At 55.7% G+C, this 27,444-nt stretch overlaps 1 protein-coding gene across 8 annotated transcripts in view; it reads right to left on the bottom strand.

The window, feature by feature from the left end:
* The window catches only part of TMCC2 (transmembrane and coiled-coil domain family 2), a 40,525-nt gene that overhangs the window by 3,109 nt on the left and 9,972 nt on the right, over positions 1–27,444 (bottom strand). For 2 of the 8 annotated variants that reach the window (XM_019822109.3, XM_019822108.2), the window contains exons 2-4: positions 25,563–25,799; positions 24,063–24,602; positions 376–1,316 (exon numbers count right to left, since the gene is read on the bottom strand). In XM_019822109.3, coding sequence (XP_019677668.1) covers positions 376–1,316; positions 24,063–24,575 — 1,454 coding nt within the window. In that variant the 5' untranslated portion in view covers positions 24,576–24,602; positions 25,563–25,799. Of the gene's footprint in view, positions 1–375; positions 1,317–1,862; positions 2,168–2,290; positions 2,905–2,956; positions 3,759–11,168; positions 11,863–24,062; positions 24,603–25,562; positions 25,800–27,444 lie in introns of those variants that run through there. The other 6 variants (XM_011291073.4, XM_011291074.3, XM_019822112.3 and 3 more) reach the window with 5 other exon arrangements.

Here is a 27,444-nt window from a genome sequence, read left to right as displayed (position 1 = left end):
GGGCTTTGAACCCAGGGAACCTGGCTCGAGAGCCAGTGCCGTTAGTCCTTCCAGAGGAGAGGCCATGTAGCTGGCCGTGTCCCTGCCTCAGTTTCCCCCTTCTGTACACGGACCACATAACCATCAAGCAGGGATGTTCAGAGCTCCTGAGACAGGCAGAGCCTTCTCTCCATCGGCAGGTCAGGCCCCCTAACCCTATCTCCCAGCCGCTCTGACCAGTCTGGAGGAAGGCCTCCCGGGGCCTCTTCTGGCTCCTTCCGGCAGCCTCGGACCCTTGTATGTGCGCCTCCGCGAGCCGGAGTCTGAAAGCCGGCGCCCCGCCGCTCCGGCCGAGGCCCGGCCGGGCGGCGGCGGTGCGGGAGGGGCGGCGCCTACCTGTAGCGCTCCTCCTGCAGACACTGGGTCATGTAGGTGTAGTCCCTCTGCAACTGAGCCTTCAGGTCCTCCATCGAGTCCTCCAGGTGGGACTGTCCCTCCTTGATCTCCCGCAGCTCCTCCAGCAGAGCGTCCAGGCTTCCGGGGGCCCCGTACAGCGTGTTCGACTTGGGGCTCCCTAGCGCCCCCGCCGGCCCAGCCCCGGAGTTGCTGCCCGCCCCGGCCGAGCTGGCGCTGGCACTGGAGCACTCGTCATCGCTGCCGTACTTGGGGCTGGACACGAGGGTGGCGCTGCCGCTCAGCGCCCGGGCCGCCTCCTCGGGGGGCCCGTCCTCCAGAGGGTCCTTCAGGTGGGCGATGTTGTCGGCGCTGCCAAACTTGTTGCGGATGAGGCTGGCGAACTCCCGGGGCTTGGACACCACCGCGGTGTGGGTGGCCTGCGAGAGGCCCGAGAGGCTGCCCTTGACGCCCTCGACCACGCCGCCCCCGAAGCCACTGATGCCCGCGCGCACGTTGGCGCCCACGTCCTTCAGGCCCTGCTGCATGTCCCGCAGCACGTCCTTGGGCTGCCGCGAGGGCCCGTTCTGCTCTATCTCCTTCAGGCGCCGGCGGTAGTGCTCCAGCTTCTTGTGCAGCTGGGCGATGGTCTGGGCCGACTTCTGGTTCTTCTTCTCGAACACCTGCTTGATGCGCGACACCTGCTGCTTGTCCGCATTGTTGGCCAGCTTCAGGTACTCGGCCACGTTGTCGTCCCGCGCCTCCTGCTCGATCTTGATCTGCTCGGTGATCTTCAGGATCTTCTGGTGCAGGTGGTCGATGGCAGCCTTGGTCCGCTGGGGGTCGGGGGCCCCGTCCGGCACGTCCAGGCTGACGGGACCGTCGGCATCACCGTGGCCGGGGCCGCCGGGGAGGCCCAGGGCCACAAGGTCTCCCTTGTCAACCTGGGGAAGGAGGCAAGAAAAGCAAGCGTCGGTAAATCGTGACACTGTGGGAGGATACCCTCCTATGTCCGTGGACACCTCTGGCCTTGGTTTCTCTGCCTGGGAGATGGATGCAGGAGGAATAGGAAGCTTCAGGGCAAGAGCCCCCAATAACCACAACCGTAGCAGTATTCCTTTACGGTGGCCATTTTGTGTTAAAAGATTTTACTTCTGGGGCGCCCGGGTGGCTCAGTCTGTTAAGCGTCCGACTTCAGCTCGGGTCATGATCTCACGGTTCGTGAGTTCAAGCCCCGCGTCGGGCTCTGTGCTGACAGCTCGGAGCCTGGAGCCTGCTTCGGGTTCTGTGTGTCCCTCTCTCTCTGCCCCTCCCCTGCTTGTGCTCTGTCTCTCTGTCTCTCAAAAACAAATAAACATTGAAAAAAAAATTTAAAAAAAAAAAAAGATTTTATTTCTAAATAATGTCTATACCCAACGTGGGCCTCGAACTCCCAGCTCCGAGATCAAGAGTTACACCCTCCACTGACCGAGCCAGCCAAGTGCCCCTACCCATGGCCAGTTTTGAAGGGCTGTCCCAGCTGCGATCCACTTAATCCTCATAACATCCCTAAAATGCAGTCTAGGCAGATCTGCCCCTCCTTTGGCCCAGAGAGTTCAAGCAAGTTGCTCAGGGACACACAGCCACGAAAACACAGAACTTCCAGCCCAGAGCTCTTCTTGCTCCATCACACGGACCAAGTATGCCTGAGGAGAGTCACAAGACTGACTTCTCAGAGACAAGACAAGCTGTCCCTCTGGACTCCACCTCCCCCAAAGGCTCCTGCCTCAAACAGGCCTCTCTCCCAGAGCTGGCTAAAGCCTACACTTTGGCCCTACGCAGGCACAGGAAGCCTCCCCACCCGTCCCACCCCGGCTTTCCTAATGCAGTTCGGCAGGTCCCCTGCCTCTGTGGATACCCCTTCCAGCCCCTCCATCACCTTCCAGCTCTCCTGAGTCGTCAGCAACCTCGTCCGCTTCATGACGGCGGGAGCACCCGGCCCTGCCCGCTCTCCCAGACGCTCTCCCAGACGCGGGAGGGGAGCACAGCCCCACCCACCGTGCTGGCCAGGTCCCGAGGACTCAAGTCCCAGGAGCAACCCCTGGGGGCCAAGGGCAGCAGAGACCAGTCTGGGGGCCTGAAGGTACCAGGGCCTAGCTCAGGAGGGGGCAAATGTGCAGGACGGAGCAGACGGTCCCTTTCCAAGCAGCAGGCAGGCTTCCCCAGCGCATGAGGGTGGCACAAAGGAGAAGCCGAGAAAGGTTGGGGGGTCGGGGTGAAAGGAAGGGACGGTCCCAGGAGATAGGAAAGATGAGAAACCGCGGGGTCAGAAGAAAGCAGGCGGGCCTGGAGTCCTGCTCTCCCAGGGTCGCCCCCCCCCCACCCACCCCAGCTGCTGGAGGACCTCTCTGTCCACAGCTGAGTCCCCTGTGTCTTATCGCCACGCAAGAACGGAAGCAGCAGGAAATGGCTCAACCCCATGTATTTTTACACACAGCACACCCCAGGACGGCCGGGTCAGATCCTTCGCTCTTCATGTGTGTGGGGCGGGATGAGGTACAGGTGGGGGAAGGGGTTATAAGCGCAAAGCAAGTGGCCCGCTTACCCACACCAGAACTGGAAGCAGCCTGTGCCAATTACAGGCAGAAGTCACTGGACCCGGTTTCTGCCGAGGTGCAAAGTTACTGGAAAACACTAGTGAAAACAACAGTCCTGCCAAAATCAGGAGCCGGGGAGGGGACGGGGGCGGGTGGCTCCTCTGTGGGCTTCCTCTGGGGCCTTTCCAGGTCGCAGTTCTGCTGGGGATGCTGGGGACAATGCCGATCCCTTCTCCAATCTCTCCTAAAGTCAGGACTTCCCGCTTACATTGGCTTTGGGTCTCCCTTTGTGTCCTCTGGCCCTCCCTCCAGGGGCACATGTCTTCAGAACCCTGCCTCTGAATTTCTGAACTTGCGTACCAGAAGAGCCAATTCCACAGCCTCCCTTAAATGATCTGTCCCAAGGTCTGTCACGCCGGGGCGACTTAAAACCCCGTCCTGCAGTTAAACCTCTTCCTCCTGTGCTATGTCCTGCAGTGATGAAACCTGTCTCTCCCTGACCCTCAGTATCCCCACCTGAGAAGGGGGATAATGCTATCTACTCTCCGGTCTCTGTGAGGGTTGCACAAGATGATGCCGAGCAAGCACTTAGCCCAGTGTGGGGCATACAGAAGGCACTCATAAATGCTGTCTGGATCCAGGCAGCACAATTCAGGGGGGCAGGGGAATGCAGTTTCATTAAGAAATTACACCAACCAGGGGCACCTGGGTGGCGCAGACAGTTAAGCCTCCGACTTTGGCTCGGGTCATGATCTCACAGTTTGGGAGTTCGAGCCCCACGTCGGGTCTGTGCCGACAGCTCGGAGCCCGGAGTCTGCTTTGGATTTTGTGTCTCCCTCTTTCTCTGACCATCCCCAGCTCACGCTCTGTCTCTCGGTCTCTCTCTCTCTCAAAAGTAAATAAACATTAAAACAAAACAAAACAAACAGTGTAGACCTAGGGTCCAAGATTGAAAATTCATTCATAAAAAAAAAAAAAGAGATTATCCCTACCAGTGCACTCAATATTGATACTATAGCATAAATATTGAACTACAAAAAATTAAATTCTCTAGGAACACGATTTTTAAGATTAAGCAATCTGGTCCTCTTCTAAGGCTGCTGTGCTTCCAAAGAGGCTCAATTCTCTTTCTCCCTCTTTGGGGGAGAAAAAAACATCCGGAAGGTGAGTTTTGGGTCTGAAACATGGCTTGATGCTCGGCCCTCGGCGGTGCTCGGCTGTCTCTATGATGAGCAGAGAACCTGCCGCAAGGACTAGGAGGGGTATGCGAGCAGCTAATGAGACAGGGATGCCGGGAAAAGTAGAAGTGCTTTGGGACTCCGAGGGACTATAAAATAGCAACTCTCCCCCTACCTTGGCTTTACTCCGGCAGCTTAGTGTCTCTCCTCCCTTGATTTAGAGTCTGTCTAGCTTACAGATGGAAAAGCCGAGTGGAAGCTGGCTGCGAAATCCCCGGGAACGAGAGAACAGACATTCCTGGGAAAACAAGCTGGGGCCTAACGGTGGGCTGGAGTGGCCTGGGGCTGGGCTCCTGGCCCCCTCACCTGCCCCTCTTTCCTGCCCTGGGGCCCAGACTCGAGCCCGGGGGTCCCTCAGCAGGACACCAGCTCCTTGCTGCCCCTCCACTGGCATCTGTCACACCTGGACCCCGCTGGGCGCCTCCAGTCACAGAACACCCCCACCCTGTCCGCCTCCCCCACGGAGGAAGGTGGGGGGTTCTTCATGCCTCCTACCCCAGGACACCCCCCCTCTCCCCATAGCACCAGTGGCCCTTCGGGACTGAACCACGACAGAGTGGCTAAAGGAAAGAAAGCCAAGGAGGTGGCAGGCAGCAGGCAGAGGCACCAAGAAGGAGAATACTTTAACAAAGGAAGGAGAGTTCAAGCATAAGATGACAAAACTATGAAGGATGGAAAAAGCAGAGGAGGGGAAAGAGATCCGGGAAAAAAAAAAAAAAGCACACACACACAATAACAAACGAAAAAAACCACAAGGAAAAGCAATGAGCCTGTGGCATTATTTACGATAGCCAAGACGTGGAAGCTGGCCCAATGTCCGTCCATAGACGAATGGACACAGAAGAGGCAGAGTACGTGCACAGGGGAATAGTACTCAGCCATAAAAAAGAGTGAAATCTTGCCATTTGCAACTACGGGGATGGAACTAGAGAGTATAAAGCCAGGTGAAACAAGTCACAGAAAGATAAACACCGCATGATTTCACTCATACGTGCAATTTAAGAAACAAAACAAACAAAGCAAAAAAGAGACAAAGAACACAGACTCCTAAATACAAAGAACAAACTGGTGGTTGTCAGAGGGGAGGTGGGGGAATGGGTGGAACAGGTGAAGGGGGTTAAGGGGACACTTATCGTGGGGCGCCTGGGTGGCTCGGTCAGGTAAGAGCCCGACTCTGGATTTCGGCTCAGGTCATGATCTCGCAGTTCACGGGATCGAGCCCCATGTGCTGACAGCGCGGAGCGTGCTTGGGATTCTCTCTCTCCCTCTGCCCCTCCCCTCCTCGCATACATTTTCTCTCCCTCTCCAAAAATAAACAAATACACTTTAAAAAAAGAGTACGCTTATGATGGGCACTGTATCATGCATAGAACTGTTGAATCATTACCCCGTACACCCTGAAACTAACATAACACTGCGTGTTAATTATACTTCTATTAAAAATAAAAAGAACAGCACGGAGACAGGACAGAGAGCCCATGCAAGGCAAAGGAAAGAGCACCAAATTTGGAGTCAGACACCAATTTAGAACCCTAGCTCTGTCCCTCACTGGCCACGTGCCCTTGGGTATGTCATTAACTTTACTCTATTTTCTCACCCGGAACCGGGAGGGGATTCGACCTACCCCCAAAGGGTTGTCAGGAGAATGAAATGAAACACTAAGTGAAGGCAACAATCGGTACAATCTCAGGGCATACAGCAGGTGCTCAAAAACAAAATTAAGTGACACTTCATATTCATTAGTGTGGCTATAATTTTTAAAAGGAAAATAACAGGGGATGCCTGGGTGGCTCAGTCGGTTAAGCGTCCGACTTCGGCTCAGGTCACGATCTCACAGCTCGTGAGTTCGAGCCCCGTGTCTGGCTCTGTGCTGACAGCTCAGAGCCTGCAGCCTGCTTCCGATTCTGTGTCTTCCTCTCTGCCCCTCCTCCACTCATGCTCTGTCTCTCTGTCTCAAAAATAAAAACATTTTAAAAAAATTATAAAAGGAAAATAACAAGTGTTGGCAAGGATGTAGAAAAACTATCACAGGTATTCATACCGTGCTGGTGGGAATGTAAAGGGGAAGTCCCTGCGGAAAACAGTTTGGGAGGGTCCCTTAGTTTGGGGGATTTGCCGTAGATTTGCCACATGATCTCGCAATTCCACTCCTGGGTATATAGCCAAAGGAATTAAAAATGGGTATTCAGGCACCTGGGTGGCTCAGTCGGTTAAGTGTCCGAATTTGGCTCAAGTCATATCTCATGGTTCATGGGTTCGGGCCCTGCATCGGGCTCTGTGCTGACATCTCAGAGCCTGGAGCCTGCTTCCGATTCTGTGTCTCCCTCTCTCTCTGCCCCTCCCCCACTCACGCTCTGTCTCTCTCTCAAACACAAACATTTAAAGAAAAAAAATTTGTGAATGGGTGTTCAAACAAGTACGTGTACACATATATTCATAACAGCACTTGTCACAATAGCCAAAGGGTGGACACAACTCATTTGTCCATCAACCAAAGAATGGGTAAACGAAGTTGGTACATCCATACAGTGGAACATCATTGGGCCATAAAAGGAATGAAGTCCCACCGATACACACGACAACGTGGATGAACTTTGAGAACATCACGCAAAGCAAAAGAAGCCAGATGCAAAAGGTCACGTGCTGAAGGATTCCTTTTATATGAAACGTCCAGAAAGGTTAAAGCCATAGAGACAGAAGGCAGATTAGTGGTGGCCAGAGGCTGGGGGGCAGGGGAGGAGTGGGGAGTGGGGAGTGGCTGCTTAATGGGTCTGGGTTTCTTTTGGGGGTGATGGCAATCTTCTGGAGCCAGACAGTGGTGATTACAAAAAGCTGGATGTAGAAGGCCAGGGGTCCTCCCACCTGCTGGTTCCGGCCACCGCTCCAACCAATGTCCTATTACAGGGTTGGTCTGTGGGAGGGTCTCCTGGTCCTTCAAATCACTGTCTCATTTTCAACAGAGCCAGAGCTCTTTCTAACTCACTCCCAATCCCGTGTCCTGAGGCCGGGTACAGATCACTCAACCCCCGGTCAGTGGTGGGTGAAAACTCCCTGGGTCTCCCAGCTGGAGCACGGCAGCGAGTGGGCAACAGAGGCACCATTGCTCCTCTCTCCAAATTGTCACAGAGTTTCACTTGGCCCAGGCCACTCAGCCCTCTGTCCGTGCCCAGCAGCCAGCACCACACCTGGAGCTGCGGCCCCAGCATCATGGCCTTCCCACTCCACTCTCCTAGGTACCTGACCCCAAGACTGATCCCCGTGCGTGGGCCAGGCAAGTTCTTACAAGGAGAATGGTGGAGGGAGGGCCATGCTTCCTTCCATGATGCCCTTCCATGCCGGGCAACCAGGGAGGCCATGTCATGCTCTCCGCTCATGGTACCTACCAGCCGGGGCTGAGGTCACAGACCTTGTTCTAAACAGTGACTGAGGTCCAAGAAGTCCTGGTGAATGTTCTGGAAGAGCCAGAGATGGGACGTTGTCTTAAGTGTCCAGGGTCCAACCTTCCCACTTCCCCTCCCTGCTTCCTGCACCCAGAAGCACCCCCTCCACGTGGGCTCACAGAGCCGTGGACTCCCTTCCCTGTCCCCATCCGGCAATTCCGCACGAAGCCGGATTAGGCATGCTGCCAGATTACAGGAGCCCTGGCTCCTGGGGGCCTCCCAGGGCTCCCACCTCCTCCCAGGCCTGAGCTCATGTCCTCTGTTAACCCGGGGCCCTGCCATGGGGGCAATGGCTCCCCGTCTTGCACACCAGCCCAGCCGCCCAGATCCCTGAGGCCGGGAGCACACAGTATACTCTGTAGGGACAGAAAGCATCCAGGCTTTCGTGAAGCTCTGTGCAGGGAGGAGAAGGTACTAGCTGCTGTGAAATGTGGAGCGTGGTGCTATTTCTCGGCAATGGAATAAATTCCACCTGTGCTCCCAGGTTCCCACAAGACTGCAGAGGGCTCCCAGCCTGACGCCCCTCCCCAGGGGACAAACAGCCCCTTCCTGAACTTACAAAGTACTCCTGTTAGGGTCCCCAGGGCAGGCTGACACAGAAGATGAGGACTTCCTGTCCTAGGTCTCTGCTCAGGAAAGCCAACACGAAGGTCACTCTTAGACAGACAGATACACACACACACACACACACACACACACACACACACACACACGAAGAGGGGAGGGGAGGAAACAAAGAGTTTTGGAGCTTCTTTGCTTCCCTTTGGGAGAGCAGGGCAGTCCCTGTCATCCTGGGACAGGTGGCCTTCAGGCTCCCTCCCAGGGCGGGGAACAAGAGGGTCTGGGGTATGGCCAAGCAGGTTGAGATCCACATGGGATGTTGCCCTTGAGCAGGGCCTGGGCTTCCAGCGACTAAGAGCCCAGAAGGCCAAGTGTGATGGAGGCTGTTGGGCCCGCGTGACTCAGCAGAGGTGCTTCTATCTGCTGACTTCTGGCCCCGTGACTCTGATTTGAGCACCCCTCTTGGGATAGAGAACACTCAGATTCACTTTTTCTAATCATCCCCAGAGGGAAAGGCCAGGGCCAGGATGGAAAGGAACATTCATGGCCAGCTAAAATCCTTCTGCCTAAAGAGGCCGTTTGACCTTGCGGGGAAGCTGGGAGGAAGGGACCTGAAGTCTCCCACACCAACTAGATATTCCAGCCAGAGCCGGAAAAATGACCCGAAGCCCGGGTCCTGTAGGCAGGGGCTGCCCCCATTCTTCTAGATCAGCAGGCACAGCCTGCCGGGCTGCTGGCTCTTTCTCTTCCTGGTGAGGAGGTGGGGGCAATTTGCGGTTTCTTGTTCGGTCCCAGCTCTGGACACCCCATCACAGCTGACCCATGCCCCCCCACCCCCACATGGGAAAGGCACAGGGGAGGGGAGAAGGGGAAGGTACCAGCCCACCCAGCGGTTCCTCCGGTGCCAGGGAGCCTAAGCGGCTTTTCTCCGGAGGGCAGGGAGGCAAATGCTTAGGCACTTAATGGAGTACACGTGGGGCAGTATGTATACCCGGGTCTGTTCACGGGGGTCCAGTGGGGTGAAAACCTGCAGCAAGGCCCCAGCCCCTACAAGGGGGATTCCGAGAGGCAGGAGCCTGAGGGCCCTGGCTCCTCCCTGCAGCACCCCATCCCTTGTGGCAAGGCATAGGCCCTCAGCGGCTTTACAGAGAGTCCCATGCTGCCACCTGGGATTTCAGAGTGCAGGGCACAGACACCTGAGGAATGCACTCGCTCGCCCTTTCAGACAGCACCTGCGATCTCCAGGCAGATGGGCACTGGGTGGAGGCTTCCATCAGCCTCTGCCTGCAGCCAGCAGGTACCCACCCCTTCCCAGACTCAGGCCTCAGGGCTACCCTCTCCTCTCCTCTCTCTCCCCCAGCCCTCAGCTTCCCGTCCCTGCTGACAGGCCCACCCATAGGTTCTGGCCCAGTCTACACCTTCCGCTCAGCTACCACATTCCCTGCCCTGCTCAGAACGATGCCCTTTTCCACACGAATGTCCTGCACACTCTGCCTCCTCACCCCACAGGCTCCTGCCTCGGGGCCTCCTCCGTTCTCCACCCTGCAAATTCTCCAAAAGCTCCAGGCGCCCACGCACTTGGTTCCTTCTGGACTCCCCACCGTCCACCTGGGGTCAGTGCTCACGGGACCCTCACACCCCGCTCTCCCTGTCCAAGTCTTTCTGTAGACAGAAGCGACCACATCCAGGCACACCCCTTCCACTCAATTGCACACCAGCTCCTCTGGCCCCAAGAAGAGTGACGTACGGCCTACTGGTTTCTAGAGGCTTCTGAGCCAGGGTTCACCTGTGCTTCTGCATAAGACTCCTGCCCCCACCCCCACCCCAGGGGCCCTCTGGGCACTCCTCAGCCTAGACCTGAAGGCCTGGTGTTCGCCCCCTCCACTCTCCCACAAAGAGTTCTCTGTAATGGAGAGGGGGCTTCACCTTGGGAGACCAGACGGTGAGCACAGGCCACCTGGCAAGCAGCACAAATGGCTTTCTCCCATCCCCGCCCAGTAACCTTCTCCCCTTCCACCCACCAGGGGCCTCACCTGTGCGGGTCCCGTTTCCCGAAGCCGTGCCGGTGACGGGGCGCCAGAGGCTTTGAGGCTCCAGCTTTCCAGGGGCTGGGCCAGGCCCCCGGAGTCGCAGTCCCTGGGCAGCACGGGGCTTGCCAAGGGAAGCCGGGGTCTGCGAGCAGGTGTGCCCAAGCTCCCAGGCTCTGCAGCTGCCATCTCCAGCCTGAGGCCCAGCCTGGGGATTAGGGACGGATTGCTCTGGGAGATTTCCCCTGCCCTGGGGCTCACAGGCTGCTCCTTCCCATCTGGGAGGAGACAGGCAGGATCACTGAGCAGGGAGACCCAGCCCTAAAGAGGTGCCCCCGCCACCACCACTCTGCCCATCCCCAAGCTCAGCTGTCGCCACCATGAGTTCAGTGTGCATGAGGACACCCAGGTGTGACAGGCAGCACCTCCAGCACCCGTGGGGGGTGCAGCACATGGAGACGTGTGTACCTGCATCACTCATCCACCTGGTGCAAGCCCAGAAATGCCTCCCACCATCAGAAGCCCCCCTGACAAACAGAGGCACAGTCCACTGGCTCCCTTCTTCACCTCCTAAAGGAAGTAGGGCTCCTGGCCAGGATGAAAAGGAAGTCTCTGGAGCCTGGAGGGGACTTCTTGTTGGATCCTAACACAGCCAGCTCAGCCTGGAGTACTCTACCTCTCTCCCTTCTGCCCCGCTAAAGCCTCCATCACTCCCAAGCCATGATCCCTAGCCAAGAACTCCCTGGAGGAATCAGAATTCAGCCAGCATCACCTGGGGGACCCCCACAGCTCTGAGATATTCTTCCAGAAATCCACTCTCTGCTCAGATACCACTGCAGCTCCTGCTGCCTATTCCCCGCTCTCCTCCATGCCCCATCCCCCCCCCCCCCACTGCCTCCCCCCAGCATGGCCCAGGCATAAACACCCGGGATCAAACACAGATGGCAAACTCACAGCAGTCCTTTCCTCCTTGGACTTCATCTGGACAGTTCCAGCAGGAAATCCTGTGAGTGGCCAGCAGAGGGGGCCAGAGGGCCACAATTGAGGCGAGCAAGCTCTGAGCAGGGGTACAGGAGAGCCAGCAGAGTTGAGGGCCCAGCTCAGTCTCTCAGGGAGGCTTCCGAGGCAGAATCACCAAAGACACGGCTCCTGCACCTACGTGAGCCAGGCGAAGGACTCGGGTTTTAAATACTCAGGGTCCACACGTGGTAGGGTGGTCCCAAGAAGGTGCGAAGAGATAAGAAGGTCCCAGCCGTATCTGTGGGGCCCGATGCCAGGGCGTGCAGCCAAAACCACCAAGAGCAGGAGTCCCCACACCCTGGGCTTGGGGAAACCTTACAAACATTAATGGTGGCCGATGACTTGGGGTTTGTGAGGACAGGAACCTAGCAAAAGCACATCAACAGGTCCCGATTTCTGGGGGCCAGCTCAGCCACGTGCAGCCCGGGACATGAGGGTCAGAGACTACTTCCAGCACCTCCCAACATTTGTTCCTCTCGCACAGTGGTTATGTGCAAACAGGTCTTCGGTCTTACTTCCCCGAGGAAGGCAGGAATCACATCTTAAACACGTCCGAGCCCTTCGCTGGGCCTAGCGTTAGAATGACCCTCCCTGGGCTTTCAGAATGATTGAATGACCTATCTCACGGGGCTGTAACAGTCTGTCTGTCTATTGCAGCTTTGTCCTAGGCATCCAAACCACAGCCTGGTCTTCTCATACTAAGACACCCCTCCTCTTCGAGAACTAATGACAAGCCTGTAAAATAATATCTAAGACAAAGTATATCGGGACCAAAATTTTTAAAAGCATGTTTTTGCACTCATTCTTAACGCAGCCTAGATGATAACATTTTGGTTACTTTAAATGATCATCCAAAGACTTTTTTTTTCCCTTTTTAATGTTTTTAAATGTTTATTTTTGAGAGGGAGAGAGAGAGAGACAGAGTGTGAGCTGGGGAGGGGCAGAGAGAGGGAGACACAGAATCCGAAGCAGGCTCTAGGGTCTGAGTTGTCAGCACAGAGCTTGACGTGGGGGATCCAACCCACAGACCATGAGATCATGACCTGAACCGAAGTCGGATGCTTAACTAACTGAGCCACCCAGGCGCCCCAGACTTTACCTTTTTCTAAATCCACGGCAGCTCTTACTGATTTTTTCCTCCCGTATTTCTCATTGTAAAAGTTTTTGGGTTTTTAGAAATATTTTTCTAATGTTGATTTATTTTTGAGAGAGAGCAAGAGTGGGGGAGGGGCAGAGAGAGAGAGAGCGAGAGTCCCAAGCAGGCTCTGGATTGTCAGCACGCAGCCTGTGGCAGGGCTCGAACTCATGAACTGTGAGATCATGGCTTGAGCCAAAAGCAAGAGTCAGATGCTTAACCGACTGAGCTATCCAGGCATTCCTAAAGATTTTATTTTTAAATAATCTCTACACCCAGCGTGAGACTTGAACTCACCACCCCAAGATCAAGAGCCATACGCTCTACTGACTGGGACAGCCAGGTGTCCCTGCAAGTGTTTTGAACTACTTAAGAAATTTTACTTGGAACACATCCACAACAAATCAAACAAGCCCTAAGTATATACACATATTCTTAATGTTTTCTTTTTCGAGAGAGAGTAAGCGGGGCAGGGGCAGAGAGTGAGGGGGACAGAGGATCCGAAGCGGACCCTGCGCTGACAGGCTGACAGTAGACAGCCCGCTGTGGGGCTCGAATTCACGAACCGTGAGGTCATGACCTGAGCTGGAGTTAGAGCCTCAACCGACGGAGCCACGCAGGTGCCCCCCCAAAAGGCGGTCATTTTAAAGCCCTTATTTTTTAAAACGTGTCAAGCCAAATTCAGCATAACGTGTAGCAGCACTTCAAGAAATGTTGGTGGAATAAATGAAACAAACAAACAGACCTCTCTCCCCCGCCTCCCTCCTTTCTAGGCTCCACCAAGCTAAGATGTGCAACCTTTCCTTTCAAGCAGAACAGAAGGTAGCAGCGAGCAGGAGACCAGAGGTGGGTAGAGCCCTGGGGCTCTCTCCTGAGCTCTCTCCCTCCCTGAACTTCCCGATCACGAAGGCTCAGAAGCACCAGAAAGAGGTTCTTGCAAGAGCACACTGCACCACCAAGATAACCTTGAGGAGAGCCCCCAGGACACAGGCAGCCGGGGGTCTCCCCGATGGGAGGGTTCGGCTCCTCTCCTCCAGGGACAACCACCCATCAGCACAATAACTAAACAGCAGGAAAAAGTGGGGAGGAGCTAGGGGTGAACCGGTAGTCTGCTAAGAGAAAAGGAACAGACAGGAACCAGGGGGAGGTGTGCCAGGCAGGCCAGGGGGGACAGAGATCCCTTTCCCTCCAGAGTCTGCTCTTGTCTTTACGTGCATGAAATGTTCCCAGACCTGCCAAGGCCACGGAGCTTCCTGTCCTGCGGGTGGGAAGCAGGGAGCCCAAGGCGCCGTGACTTGGGGTGGGGAAAGGTTATGTGAGCCCTGGATTTGGGTCTCAGTTCCACAGTTGCTCTGGGACCTCAAGCTCCCACACGCCCTGAGGCTCAGTGTCCCCAAGTGCAATGGGAGGGGGGAGTGGAGGGCGGCGGGAGGGGGGTGGGGGTGGGGCTGAAAAGCCCTGGCTGAAGGGGGATGTACCCCAGGAAGACTCACCTAGGCCAGGCTCTGTGGGGGAGGGCTACCCCTCTCAGTGGCACGGCAGAGGGCCTGCGGTCAGCGGCCTGCCACAGACCCGCACCCTGCCACTCGCTGGCCTCGGCAGGCCCTGCGTGTGCTCCGTCACAGCTGCAGGAGGAGGCACCAGGGCCTACAAAGCAGCAGCCTGGAGGAAGAGGCCTTAAGGAATCAGACCCGCGGCCTCAGGAGGTAGGAGGGGAAGGTGAGAGACTCTCCGTAGCCGAGCCTCAGTTTTCCTGGCTGCAAAATGGCACGCATGCTCATGAACTCCCAGGGCTGCGGTGAAGATAAACCGGGAACATGCCTGACACACTGTCGGTTTTACTGAACAAGACGACCAGCGCCGAGGCCCCCTCGCCACACGTGTACGTGCACGTACACGCACACACACACCACACGCCACTTGGGAGACTTTGCCTGGGACAGAGAAAGCCACAAAAGTGGCTGCCGAGAGAGTGGCAGGTGGATGCGGAAGGGCTACAGTGAGCAGTAAGGCTGGGGGCTCAGGCAGCACACGAGCCACAAGGCAACCTCCTTCTGCGAAGAAGAGGGTGCCCCTGAGAGGATGCCATCGCCTGTACCTGCTGTTAAGTCCTGGCCGTCCCGCTCCCCTGCCGTCACCCCCTCTGGCCTGGCGGAGACGCAGGCCCCATGTCAGCCAAGGTGGGGCGGCCCCCGTGGCTCGGGCCCACGAGCGCGGGCAGCTGGGCTGGGCCAGGGGTCTGTGGTCGCACTGCCCCCACCCTCCCGGTTAGCCTGAGTCCAGGGGTGACAGATGGAAGAGGACGCTGGAGGGAAGCCCGGATCAGTCGCTGGGCTCCGCTCAGTTCAGTCTCCTCTTCCTCTTCTTTGAAGTCTCAGGCCAGGCCCCTTCTTCCCCTAATACTGTCAGTTTCACATTTTCTCTTTTCTTCTTCTCTTCTGGTTATCATTCTTCAGCTCCTCCCTTTTTTAATCTTCCTACTTACTCTTCTTTCTCTTAGGGGGGGAAAAAAAAGGCACAAACCACATATTCTGAAGGAGGGGAAACCTGAGAAGCCATCGGCTTTAGAAGCTAAAGACAGCTAAATTTAGCAGCTCAGAATAGAAGGTGAGGCCTTCAAAATCTCACGCTCCAGGTGCGCTGTGAAAATCTCCCAGTTAGCATCCCTCCGTGGCAGGCTGCTGCCTCTCTAATGCTCACCTCTTGCAAATAGGGCTTTGGGAAGCGGTCGGCACTCAGAGTCCTTCCTCCAACACTCATTTGTTGACCCGACCAGAAGATGCATCTTCTTAGAAACTCAACGTTTCTCAGCAGAGAGCTTCTTCGTCCTCCCTGCACCACCCCCGCCATGAAAGGCAGGAGGGGAGGAAGATTCATAGTCTGCGGGGTGAACTACAGCAACCAAGTGGGCATGTTTCGTAGGAGCAGGTGGAGAGGCTTGGCCCCACGAGCGGATAGAAAAGGCAGACAGAAAAGGCCAGAATGGAGAGAGCTGGGGGGTGACCAGCACGCACACACCAGGCCACCATCCAGCTGCTTCCAGGGAGGGAGAAGGCCATGTCTCCCACCTGGTGCTTTTCCACCCGGCAGATGCCGTGGACACTCCTACAGGAAGCCCCCTGCGGGCAAAGTCATGAGCCAGACGCTGGGCAGTGGAGAGAACCGCTCATCTTTGGTCTCTTTTAGGAAAATCAAAATGGGTGACAGGTGGATAGAAAAAGATAATTTCAAGTCTTTCATAGCCACTCTGTTTCCTTGGTGGTGGGGGCCCTGGGGACAGGTGTAGGAGAAAGTGACCCAGAGAGGAAGCAGCTTCTTTTTGGGTGGTTTTTAGGAAGAGAGCACCCCCATTCCATACTCTTTGCCGAGAAGAATTTATTTTTTTAATTTTTTTACATTTATTTATTTTTAAGAGAGAGGGACAGAGTGTGAGCAGGGGAGGGGCAGAGAGAGAGGGAGGCGCAGTACCCAAAGCAGGCTCCAGGCTCTGAGCTGTTAGCACAGAGCCCGATGTGGGGCTCGAACTCACGAATCGTGAGATCAGGACCCGAGCCGAAGTCGGACGCTTAACTGACTGAGCCATCCAGGCGCCCCTGCCAAGAAGAATTTAGAATGATTCCTTTCTAAAAGCAGAGGGTTGACATGCAGAACTCTTGGGGGTTCCTGCTGACTCCAGGGCTCCTCACTTGCATGAGCTGCCCTGATTAAACAAGGAACACAAGCTGCAAAATGCTGTTCGACTGAGTGCCAAAGCCAGCAAGGCTCAAAGGGACACGACCCGCAAGTCCGAGGCACATGCCCACCATGCCACCGGGCCCCTGAGAAGTCAGTAGACAGGCATGGGGCCCAGATCATAGTTGGCTCTGAAGCCGCCTGCTCAGGCCATGAAGAAACCTTATATAATGAAGTTAATATTACAGAGCTTTTCCAGGGCAGGCTTCACCTTTCCGGCCACCCGAAGGAGGTCACAGTATCACTTTGGATCTGTTGAGCGTCTGCTGGGCATGCTTAATTATTCACTAGCTATGGATACTGGCCCAGCTTTGGGGTCCCAGTAGCAGGGTTTCTGCAGAGGTAGAAAAGGATGCAGTGAGAACTCCCCCATCCAGACTTGGGTGAAGGTCAAAGAGGACAAAAGAAGTAGAGGCCTGAGAGTTGGCCTCTGCAGGATGAGGGAAACAGGGGCTGGCAGGGGCCAAGAACAGTCAGACGCCCCAGCGCCTGTCACTGGGGAGAGAAGGGAGGTCGGAGAGGGCTACGGTTTCCAGAAACATCACTCATTGCCTCCAGCCCCCACACTGCAGGGCAGGACAGCCCTTGGCTCCTGGAGCCCAGCAGGAATGCGGCCGGGTGTATGTATTCATCACTGCTTCTGTGTCAGAGCCCTCTGCCCTGTGGCGTATAAACAGAGAAAGCTCAGACTGCCCATGAGAAGAAAGAGGCAGGAGCGGGGATCAGGTTAGCGATACTAGGTATCCATTGCCTCGTCTGGCACCAGAGGGAACCGAGATCATGTGTCGCAACTCAGGGATGTGGTGGATACAGGGAGGAATGTGCACGGTGGCTGGGGAGCCCTGTGCCAGCTCCCTTGACCCATGCCCACACCACCAGCACTGGCTCCTCGCCGTCTGGAACGGGATGACAGAGAGCTCCTCCTGCTGCTGACTCTTACCGGCTCCGGCGCGGAGCTGATAACCAAACCTGGAGCACACCTTCCCCTGGGGTGCATCTTATGGGCTCAGGGTCCCAAGGGGAAAGGCTGGGGACTTGAAAGTCTCCCACCTGCATCTGGGCTGGAGTCCTCACAGACTCCAGGGGCTGCAGAGAGCCACAGGGTCTCCCATAAGGTGTTGGCCTGAGCTAGGCCACAAGGGGGGCTGAAAATGCAAGAAACTGGGTCTTGCTAGGTAACTTGGACATGATCTAACTTCACAACCCCGCCCCCCCACCCCCCACCCCCACCCCGGGGAATTCTGTACTTCCAGAAGCCAGGGCTAATCTGGAGAACAGGGGGAATTTTCTATCTAGAAAGAAAGTCATGGATGTCAGTGGGGAAGATGAATAAAGGCTAATTCTAGAAAAGCCAGGTCCTTCCTGGGACAACTAACTGAGCCCAGGATCCTGCTCTAAAAGAGAAGGCTGTAGCTCATGATCTCTGGGGCCCAAGCTTTAGGTAAGGGGCAGTTTAGCCCCTCTCCTGATTGGACAGGACCCCTAAAAGGCAAGGTGCTTCTCCTGCATATGAGGACCGCAAATCAGACTAAAAGAAGAATTTGATTTGCCAGGTGCTACAAGATATACTGCTGTGGTGGGGCCCGAAGGACCCAGGAAAATGGTCTTCTTTTTTTTTTTTTTTTTAACATTTATTCATTTTTGAGAGGCAGAGAGAGACAGACCCGAGCAGGGGAGGGGCAGAGAGAGGGAGACCCAGAATCCAAAGCAGGCTCCAGGCTCCAAGCGGTCGAAGCTGCTTCTGGGTCAGAGCCCGCTGACACAGCACAGAGCCCGACATGGGGCTCGAACTCACGAACCTCGAGATCATGACCTGAGCCAAAGTTGGACGCTTAACCAACTGGGCCACCCAGGCGCCCCATGTCTTTAATCATTGAGACAGGAAACAACGGTTCACGACAAATCACAGAGCTGCCCCGTCTTGGCCTGGCGAGCGGCTGGCTGCCTCTGGTTCTCTGTCCACCTAAGGAGCCTTTGCATGCGGAGAGGAAGAGAAAAGACGAGGGGACGAGACGGAACAGAGAAGGCGGCTGTCCTCCCCAGCAATTGGGTAGGAGTTCCGGCTGGCACAGACCCGAGTGTATACATGAATGACTGAACGGGCAGTGTCATGTGACTCTGAAGGTAGATGTATTTGTGTGGACAGGCCGAGGAACGCAGCGGGACCCCAGAGCAGGGCCCCTTCGGCCTCTCGTGTAACCTGGCCTGCAAGCTCAGACACACAAGGAAGCCCCCCAGATGCATGGTCTGGCCTCCCCCAGCCGCTGAGGGGTCGGCAGGGCAGCCCCACCCACCTCTGACCCAGCAGGATCTGAGACGTAAATAAACCAGGCTCCTTTGGCACCTGCCAAGATCTGTCTTCTTGGCAAGAGCCTAGGGCTAAGGGTGGCCCCTCGCTTGCCATCCCTCGGAGTAAACAGGGGTGCTTATTTATGCCGGGGCAGAGAAGAAAAAATCTTGTTGTCGAGTAAGTCTGGTAGAGCAGTATACGGAAGAACAGGATGTCCAGAGTCTGCTCTGGTTTGGGTGATGAGCTGAACACCACTGGTTTCCCTGCCTGGAGCCTGGAGATAAGACCTCCTGAGGCCACGGGAAGCATCCAAGCGTGACACGATCTCTCCACTCTCTGCACCTCACCGTGTGCACCCGGCCCTCTCTCCCACCCTGCCTGCCCTGGTTCAGCAGGGGCAGCAGGCTGGCCTGTCAGTAAAAGTCCTGCCACGGAGCACCTCCGTGCTGGTCTCCGAAGGCTGTCTAGACACCTTCTGCGGGCTCTAGGCTCCCACCAGCACGCTGTTCCTTGTCCTCAGAGGCCACCGACCACACCACACAGAGGGGGAAGGGCAACCAGAGCAAGGCCAGGAGCCAGCCTGGCAGGGCTGGCCATAAACCCAGTGTTCCTGCATTACCCCCCTCCCGAGACCCTCCAGCTGGGTGCACCTTGCACAAGCCTGGAAGCGGGGAGAAGAACGTGGCAGCAGCTTAGGGAAATTTTTGAATAAGACCAAGAGGGAAGCAATGAGCCAATCAGATGTGGAACAAATGAGAAAAAGGGAATATACGCCTCTGGTCCCTGCAGGGGCTAATCTGGTCCCTGAAATGCTGGGAGCAGGACACAAAGGCAGGATGGGAAGAGTTACTAGGTTTCTCTGAGAGTACACATTTTCTCAGAACTGCTGCTGGGGAGGGGGAGGGGGAGGGGGGAGGGAGGGAGAGGGAGGGAGAGAGGGAGAGGGAGAGGGAGAGGGAGAGGGAAGGAGAGAGGGAGAGAGGGAGAGAGGGAGAGAGGGAGAGAGGGAGAGAGGGAGAGAGGGAGAGAGGGAGAGAGGGAGAGAGGGAGAGGGAGAGGGAGAGGGAGAGGGAGAGGGAGAGGGAGAGGGAGAGGGAGGGAGGGAGGGAGAGGGAGAGGGAGAGGGAGGGAGGGAGAGAGAGAGAGAGAGAGAGAGAGGGAATAAACACTCATCTGCTGGGGGACACTCAACTCCACTGTTGCTGCACACGTAACCAGTGGTTCCTGCTGCAACCCCTGGGGCCTGAGTTTCCCAGAGGTTAAGGCTACGTTACATACAGATGGAGAACCCAGATGTCACCTGCATTCTCTGGGCACCTAGGGCCCCAGTGCCCCAACAAATGATGACAATTTTTTTCGCTTTATAGATGTCAGGCAGAGAGAGTAGCTAATTTGCTCAGTGCTATACAAATAGTAGAAAGCAGGATGGTGGGGCGGAGATGGGCATTTATTTTTGTTTTTTTTTAAAAAAAGAAAAAAGTTCATTTATTTATTTTTGAGAGAGAGAGAGAGAGGACGCATGTGCACATAAGCAGGGGAGGGGCAGAGCGAGGAGGAGAGAGAGTTCCAAGCAGGCTTCGTGCTTTCCGCACAGAGCCTGACGTGGGGCTTGATCTCACGACCCATGAGATCAGGACCTGAGCCAAAATCGAGAGCCCGACGCTTAACCAACTGAGCCACCCAGGTGCCCCCCGATTTTGCTTTTCGGGGAAATCATTTAAGGCACAATGTCAAAAACAGCTAACTGGAGGGAACAAATGATAGCCAACAATGTCACCAAGGCTGAGCTGCCTCCCAGGACCATGAGCCCCTATCTGTTCCCCTGCTGTCCTTGGGGCTCCAGGTCCCCTGCTCTCTTCGGGTGGGGGCTGGGCGAGCCTCTCCACGACAGCTGAGGAACTATAGCTGCCTCCAGGCTGTTCCAGTAACTCAACCCCCGCCGGGGCCGCTCTGGTCCGAAAGCCAGCTGGTGAGTTCCAAACAATGGCAAGGGGTGTGGGTAGTGGGGGAGGCTTATGAATTAAAAATAGATGCTAGTAATCACCAGGGAGCTTGCAGAGAGCATGCGGAGCATTGTTTACTAGAGAGAAGAATACCTTCTATTCATGCCCAGACCGGGGTGGAACCACCACAGCTTCTCACACCAACCAATGGCCTCTGGGTCTGGGGGAGTCAGCTGACAGAGCCAGGTCGGCTGGAAGACCCCCTTGCTCCTCAGGAGCTCCCCAGGCCTCGCCTATCTCTGGAGGAACAGCTACAGGGCTGGAAAGCTGTGTCACTGAAGGGGGAACGGCACCCCAGCAATAAAGTCACCCTCTTGGGCCGAGGCAGGTCTGCTCCCTATGGATACTGCATCACGTGACCCCTGGTGCTTTCAGCGACCTCACATCTGTTTGGTCTCGCGAACACGCTCGAATGCGGGCTCTAGTCTCCTCTCTGCCATGAAAGTAGCTGGGTGTCCTCAGGCAAGCAGTCTCTCGATTCCTCTAGGACTCGGTCTATTCATCCGGAAAATGGGGATAAGAACACCTGCTCTGGCAACTTCACAGGGAGGTTGTTCAGATTCACTGGGCAATACATATGACAGAGTTGGGGAGAGCTGAAAGTTCTAAATAAGGATATAAGACAGTCATAGGAACAATCATGTCCCCCAGGGCACCGTCCTGCCTGGCAGCTCGCCCAAGAGCGTCCGGCCCCGGTCTTTCACCGGCAGCAAGAGAAGAACCCGGCTGTCTCGGGGCCAGTGTCCACACGAGCCACGTGCAAAAGCCTGGGGAGAAGCTTCCCGGCTGACACGCCCACGCCCGCGCCCCCCAGCCCCCTGCATTCGCGGTCAGCAAACATCAACAACCCTTCACCAGCTTCTCACGGGGCCAGCCACCCGCCCTCTCCGTCTGCTCAGGCAGCCAGAGAACACAAGGTTCACATGCTCCTCTTCATAAAGTAGCTGTGGTACTGGGGACCCTGGCCTGGCAGGACGGTTCTAATTTTATTTTTCAAGTGTCTTCACTGACTCAGCACTGAGAGGTGGGTCCGGCTGCAGCTGCACGCAGAGCACCTGTTCACTGTGGCCCAGTAAGCTGCTTCATTCTGCTGGCCCCTCTGGGGTCTCCATTCCACAAGCCCTTTCAGCCAACACATGCAGATCTCACTCTGGGAACACACTCTCCACAGTTGAAACTAGGCTTGCAAATGGTCCGGTGCCATCGTTCTAAATCCTATCTTCACGCCGACAACTCCCAACTGTATGCCTCCAGCCTGGATCTCTCCCCAGGACTCCAGACTCATACATCTGACTGCCTACTTGGCATTTCCATGTGCATGTTTAATAGCCGTCTCAAACGTAACAGGTCCAAAACCCAGCTCCGCTTTCTGCCCGCCCCCCCCCCCCCCCCCCGCCACGGCCCCTGCCAGATATCTGTTCCATTTGCCTTTTTTCCCAACTCCGTGAATGACGATGTCGTCTTTCCAGCTGCCAGGCCAAAAAGCCGTGTGCCGTCTTTGCCTGCTTTCACACTCCACGTCCGTCAGAGGTGGACGTGGCCCGATCTCCGAAGCAAATCCAGAATCCAGCCACTTCTCCCCACCCTTACCACTCCCACCCAGCTGCAAGCCACCACCGCCCCGTGCCTGGAGTATTTCGACAGCTTCCCGGCTGGACTCCGTGTTTACACCCCGGCTCGTAGCCTGTTCACACAGCAGCCAGCGTGGTCTTCTGAAAAGGTATCACTCATCTGCACAAAAACCTTCTAATGACCTCCCATCTCACTTGGGAAAAAAGTCAGAAGCCCCTTTCCTGGCCCATGAGGCCCTAGGTGACCCACAACTCTCCCCACCCATCTTTAAAACTTCAATAAAACCCAAAGTGCCTCAACCCACTATCTGCTGTCCTGTCTCCCTGCACGGGCAACACATGCTGCCCCCACTTCCACCAGCTCCGCAATCCACTGAAACGGGTTTCTTGCTGGTTACCAATGACCCCCTCTTGCGTGTGCTGCCTGCACACACTTCCATACCCAGATAGGACCTGTCACTCCTGCCCCGTTTCACTCTTTCGACTACTCCCTCCTCCTGCTTCAGGATTCTCTCTCTCCATGGTGACTCCTCTGTGTCTGGCTGTTCTGTCCCTTTTATGTCACATCTGTCCTCGGCTTCGCACTCACTCGATGTGTGCCCTTCAGGGGTCTCTTCTATACCCATGATTTCAAGCTCAGTGCTGACTTCCAGAGTGCCAGCCCGAGTCCAGACCTCTCGCCCATGAACCCGACTGCCCGCTGGAGCTCTTTAGTCGGACAGCTCCCAAAGGCACCCGCAACTCAACGCGTCCAAAAGTGAACGCATCAGTCTCCTTCCACAACCTGCTCCTACTTCCGTGTTTCCTCAACTAGAAGATGCCCCATCCGTGAGGTTGGTAAGCCAGAAACCCTGGAATCATCCTCTCCTCTTTCCCTCTGTCTTCCTATCCACTTTCTCACCTGGCAGTGCTGATTCCAACTTCCAAATGTCTTCCGGATTTGTCTCCTCCCTTCCATCCTCACTGCTGCGGCCCAGACTCCTGAAGCAGCTCCAAAACCGGTTTCCTTGACTCCACTCCTAACCCCCTTCCGGTCTATTGTCTACACTGAGATCCAGAGGGACCACTTCCTTCCAGCTTCCTGCCTAACACCCATGGACACCTTCACACTACCTGTGTAGTCTGGCCTCTGCCTACCCATTGGTCCCCAACACAGCTGGATGCTGTGACCACAGCAAAGGCCAGGAGGACCCCTGCGCCAGCTCGCGGACTTCTGTACATGCTACTCCCTCTCCCCCTACCCCTTCCCCCTAGTTCTTTCCTGGGCTAAACTGTACTCCTTCAAGGCTCAAGTCAATGGCTTCCTCCAGAAGGTCTTTACCAACTCCAATTCCCTCCGCCTGCTCCCAAAGGCCGCACAGCCTCTATCACAGCCTTACCACCTTATTCTGTCCATTGCCCGTCTGCCCCCCACCTCTATTCAGTAAGCTCGTGAACACAGTACCTCAGCTTGTTCATTCTTACGGCATTAGCAAGCGTTCAGTGAGCACTTGTCATATGAACAAAGGAGTGAGGACAGAACTTCAGAAAGTGCCAAACTAGCTTTTCTCCTTACCCTTACCCCTCATGGCTTCCTCTCCTATCTTCTTTGGTTGGTAATAATAATAAAAACGATACTGTGCCAGGCTCCGTCCCAGACATTCATAGATACATGAACCCATTCGAACCTACAGCAACTCTACTGTTATTATCCTCGCTTTCAGCTGGGGAAACTGAGGTACACAGACGTTAAGTGACTGACGCAGCTTACTAAGTGCAGAGCCAGGGCTGGCGCCAGCCTGGGCTCTGAACCAACTGCCGGTACTGCTCCTTGATGGCCTGTTTAAGGTGAACAAGCCGGAATTAACATCGGCCTGAGCAAAACCTCATTTTTGAAAACCTCTGAGACAAAGAGAAACGAACCCTTTGGGGATCACCTCTTGCCTTGGGTTTGGTCCAACCCCGCGGACAGTTCTGTGGGCAGCAGGGTGTGGGTACCCACCCGGCAGGGCCCCCAGCTCAGCCCCCCACAGGTCCAGAGGCCCCTCCGCGGATGGCTCTCGCGCCCCAGTGCCTCCCCGTCACACCGAGGCCACGCCCCCTCGTACCCCACCTCACCTTATCGCCGCCCTCGGCCTCCTCGGCCAGGAGGTACACGTTGCCGCCGTCAGCCAGCAGCAGGGCGGTGTCGGTGGTGGAGGAGGAGCGGGGGCGGCACTGGTGCTGGTGCAGGATGGCGGCCAGGCTGCTGTCCTGGGGGGCCTTGCGCAGCAGGTGGGGGCTGCCGCGCTGGGGCTCCAGGGAGCTGCTCTTGGTGCGCCGGCTGCCGCCCCCGCCGCCGCCCCCGCCGCTGCCGTGCAGGCTGGCGCCCCGCTTGATCGAGGGCCGGGAGCGGATCTGCTGCAGCACGCGGTTGAAGGCGGTGGGCCGCGCGGGCAGGTCGTGCAGGGACATGGCGTAGGAGACGCGGTGCATCTCCGGGGAGCGCTCCTTCTCGTCCGGGGAGTCATGGTCGGACATGCCCTGCTGCTGCTGCTGCTGCTGCTGCTGGGAATCCTGAGACGTCTGATGCTCCCTCTCCCGAGACCGGCGCCGGCTGTGGAACAGGTGCTTCAGGCCGTGGCCAAACATGGAGCCCTCTGAGAGCTGCTGGATTTTCTTAACGGGGAGAGATGAAGAACCCTCGTGAATGGAAAGCTCTGGAATGCCCAGTTGTTGGGGACAGAGGTGGGGGGGAGGGTGTGTGCTCTTGGGAGATCACTAGAGCTACTACAGCTGTCTGAACCTGGAAGATCCCTGCGAATGGCCTGTCATGCCTAAAAGGGTACCTTGCAGAAAGGTAGCAAGCAACCCTGACCCAGTCTCTATTCCCCAAGAAATGTACCCCCACAGCCCTCCACAGGACATTTGCGATCAACACACGGTTCAGGGTTACTGGTCATGCGATCTTGTGACGAGTCCGAGGCTCACGGGGTTGTATCCTTCTGGATCGATTCCTGCCACCCCTGCCCTCCGGTCTGTCCCTCCTTCTAAGTTCAGTCCTCTTTCGAGCTGCGCTGGCTCTTTTAGACCACCAGGCACCTGTTTCCAAAGATGCCTCCTTGCGGCGCTCTCTGAGAAGATCAGGGTCAGACCATCAGGTTTTACTGTTGTAGAAGACGTTGCTGAATGCTTACCCAACATGTGTTCCCCTTCCTTACCAACCAAACGGCCTGGCCTTCATGCCCCTTGCTAAAAATTCTTATACTTCATCAGACTCCCTTGCAGCTAGGAGTGACACGTGACAGCTCTAGCCAATGAAAAGCAAGGTGAGAGTTTCTAGCAGCACTTTTTGCTTTCCTGATAAAGCTCCTGGCCCTTCCTACTTCCTCAGGTCTGGAATGTAGCGGTAATTCCTGGACACATAGCTGCCGTCTTGCAACCACAAGATGACTGGCATGATGGCGAAGGGCTACATACACACACACACACACACACACACACACACACACACACACACACACAGCAGAGCCGCGAGCGACAGGTTTGGGAACTTGATGCCAAAGCAGTTCTGAATGCCCATCTTGGGATTCTGGCCACATGAAATAAATAAACCTATCTTTGTCTACAGCACCGTACCTATCTTAGCACGCTCTTCTGTTATTTGCAGTCAGTCTCATTCCTGATGTAGTTGGCAATAAAAGAAGTTTTACTGGAGTTTCCAGGTTGGTGGATACATCCATGCCAGGAGGATGGTGTACCCCAGTTCTACCGGGACAGAAGCTCCTGCACTCAGGACCCTTCTGGACCTCGTCCCATGTATATTTCTCCATCTGGCTATTCATCTGTATCCTTTGTAATACCCTTCGTAACGAACTGGTAAACAAAAAATAAATAATAAACATTACTTCTATGGGCATGCCTCACAGTGCAGTCAGTAACGTGACCACTTCTTCAGCATCCCTATCGGAATGAGGTATCTAAGTCAGTGTCTTTCCCCTCAGACTGGAACGGACCAAAGGGGCCCTGGAGCCCAGTGCTGCCCTGGCCCCAGCCTTCCCTCTCAGCTCTGCTGCTCCCCAGGCAGGACCGTTCAGGCCAGAGATGGAGAGCATGCCTGTCAGGGGGCTGGCTTCTTTGGCCAGGCCGAGCCCTAGGCAGAGAGCTTCAGAGCCAAAGGGAGGGCTGGGCCGTGCGGTGACCAGGTGAGAAGCCACACTCTGGAACTCCTAAGAAGAAAAATTCGGAACCTGGCCACTTGGGGCTCAGTGAGCCCCAGCAGGTCCTCACTTGGGAGGAACAACCCATAATCTCATGAGCCAGCCTCATTGTTATCTATTTTTAAATATTTATTTTGGAAGAGTGTGAGCATGAGCAGGGGAGGGGCAGAAAAAGAGGCAGAAAGAGAATCCCAAGCAGGCTCCTCGGCGTCAGCACAGAGCCCAAGGCAGGGCTCGAACCCACGATCCGTGAGATCGTGACGTGAGCCGAAGTCAGACGCTCAACCGACTGAGCCACCCAGGTGCCCCTGAGTTTTCTTTTCTGCTTGAAATAAACTCACAGGCAGAAAACCTTAGACCATGCAGAAACCAAGAAAAAAAAAAAAAACCCATGTTAGATGTGAATTAGCTGACCTGGCTCTTGTTTTTTTATACCTCAGGATTGTATGTGGAGACAGCTGCGCTGACCTCTGGGTGTCAGTAACTAAGCTATCGTAAATTTGTGTAAAAGTTCAGGACTTTCAGTTGTGGCCTCATTTGAGTCTCCCCACAATCCTCAAAGTAGGCAGGGCCTTTCCATCACCCATTTTACAGGCCAGATATGTTACATCAGCACAAGTCACCATGGGCTCACGGTTTACAGTTTTCAAGGGTTTTGTTTTTTTTTTCTTCTACATGATCTCACTTGATTTTCCCGGACACGAATAAAAGCAACAGTAGCAACATCTCCACTTGTAGAAGAGGAAATGAAGGCTACCACCATTGCTTCTCAAGAATTTAATTCTGGGGCAGCCCCGGAGACATTAGGTTACACAGTGTGAGGCTCTCCCACGGGAGTTACTGTCCCCGCAGGGCCAGCCTGAGGCAGGGCCAGGAGGCCCCCCCTGAATCTGCTCCGGGCAGAGCCAACATGTCCAGGGCAGACAGACAGGGGAGCGCACTCTGCCATCAACTTGGAAGTGGCCAGATCCTGTGGCCTCCAGACCAGGGACGGCCAGGACGCTCCTTCCTCCTGAGGCCCAAGCTGATACCAGACCTCCCTCCAGGCATCATGGATGGGGCCAGCTGGCTCTGGCATTTGCCGAGCTGCTCCTGTCAAACAGTCATTACAAACTGTCCTCCCAGCTTCCCATTCCAGGTCTCTCTGTCCTCTCCCTACCACTCCTGACCCAGCTTCTCCAACTCAGAGGCCCATCTTCTGTATCTGCTCAGGTAAAAAGAGTTCCCTTCAGGGGCGCCTGGGTGGCGCAGTCGGTTGAGCGTCCGACTTCAGCCAGGTCACGATCTCACGGTCCGTGAGT

This window comes from Felis catus, chromosome F1 (assembly GCF_018350175.1).
Source record: "Felis catus isolate Fca126 chromosome F1, F.catus_Fca126_mat1.0, whole genome shotgun sequence".
Classification (NCBI taxonomy): domain Eukaryota; kingdom Metazoa; phylum Chordata; class Mammalia; order Carnivora; family Felidae; genus Felis; species Felis catus.
This window is presented reverse-complemented; position numbering and strand designations above follow the sequence as displayed.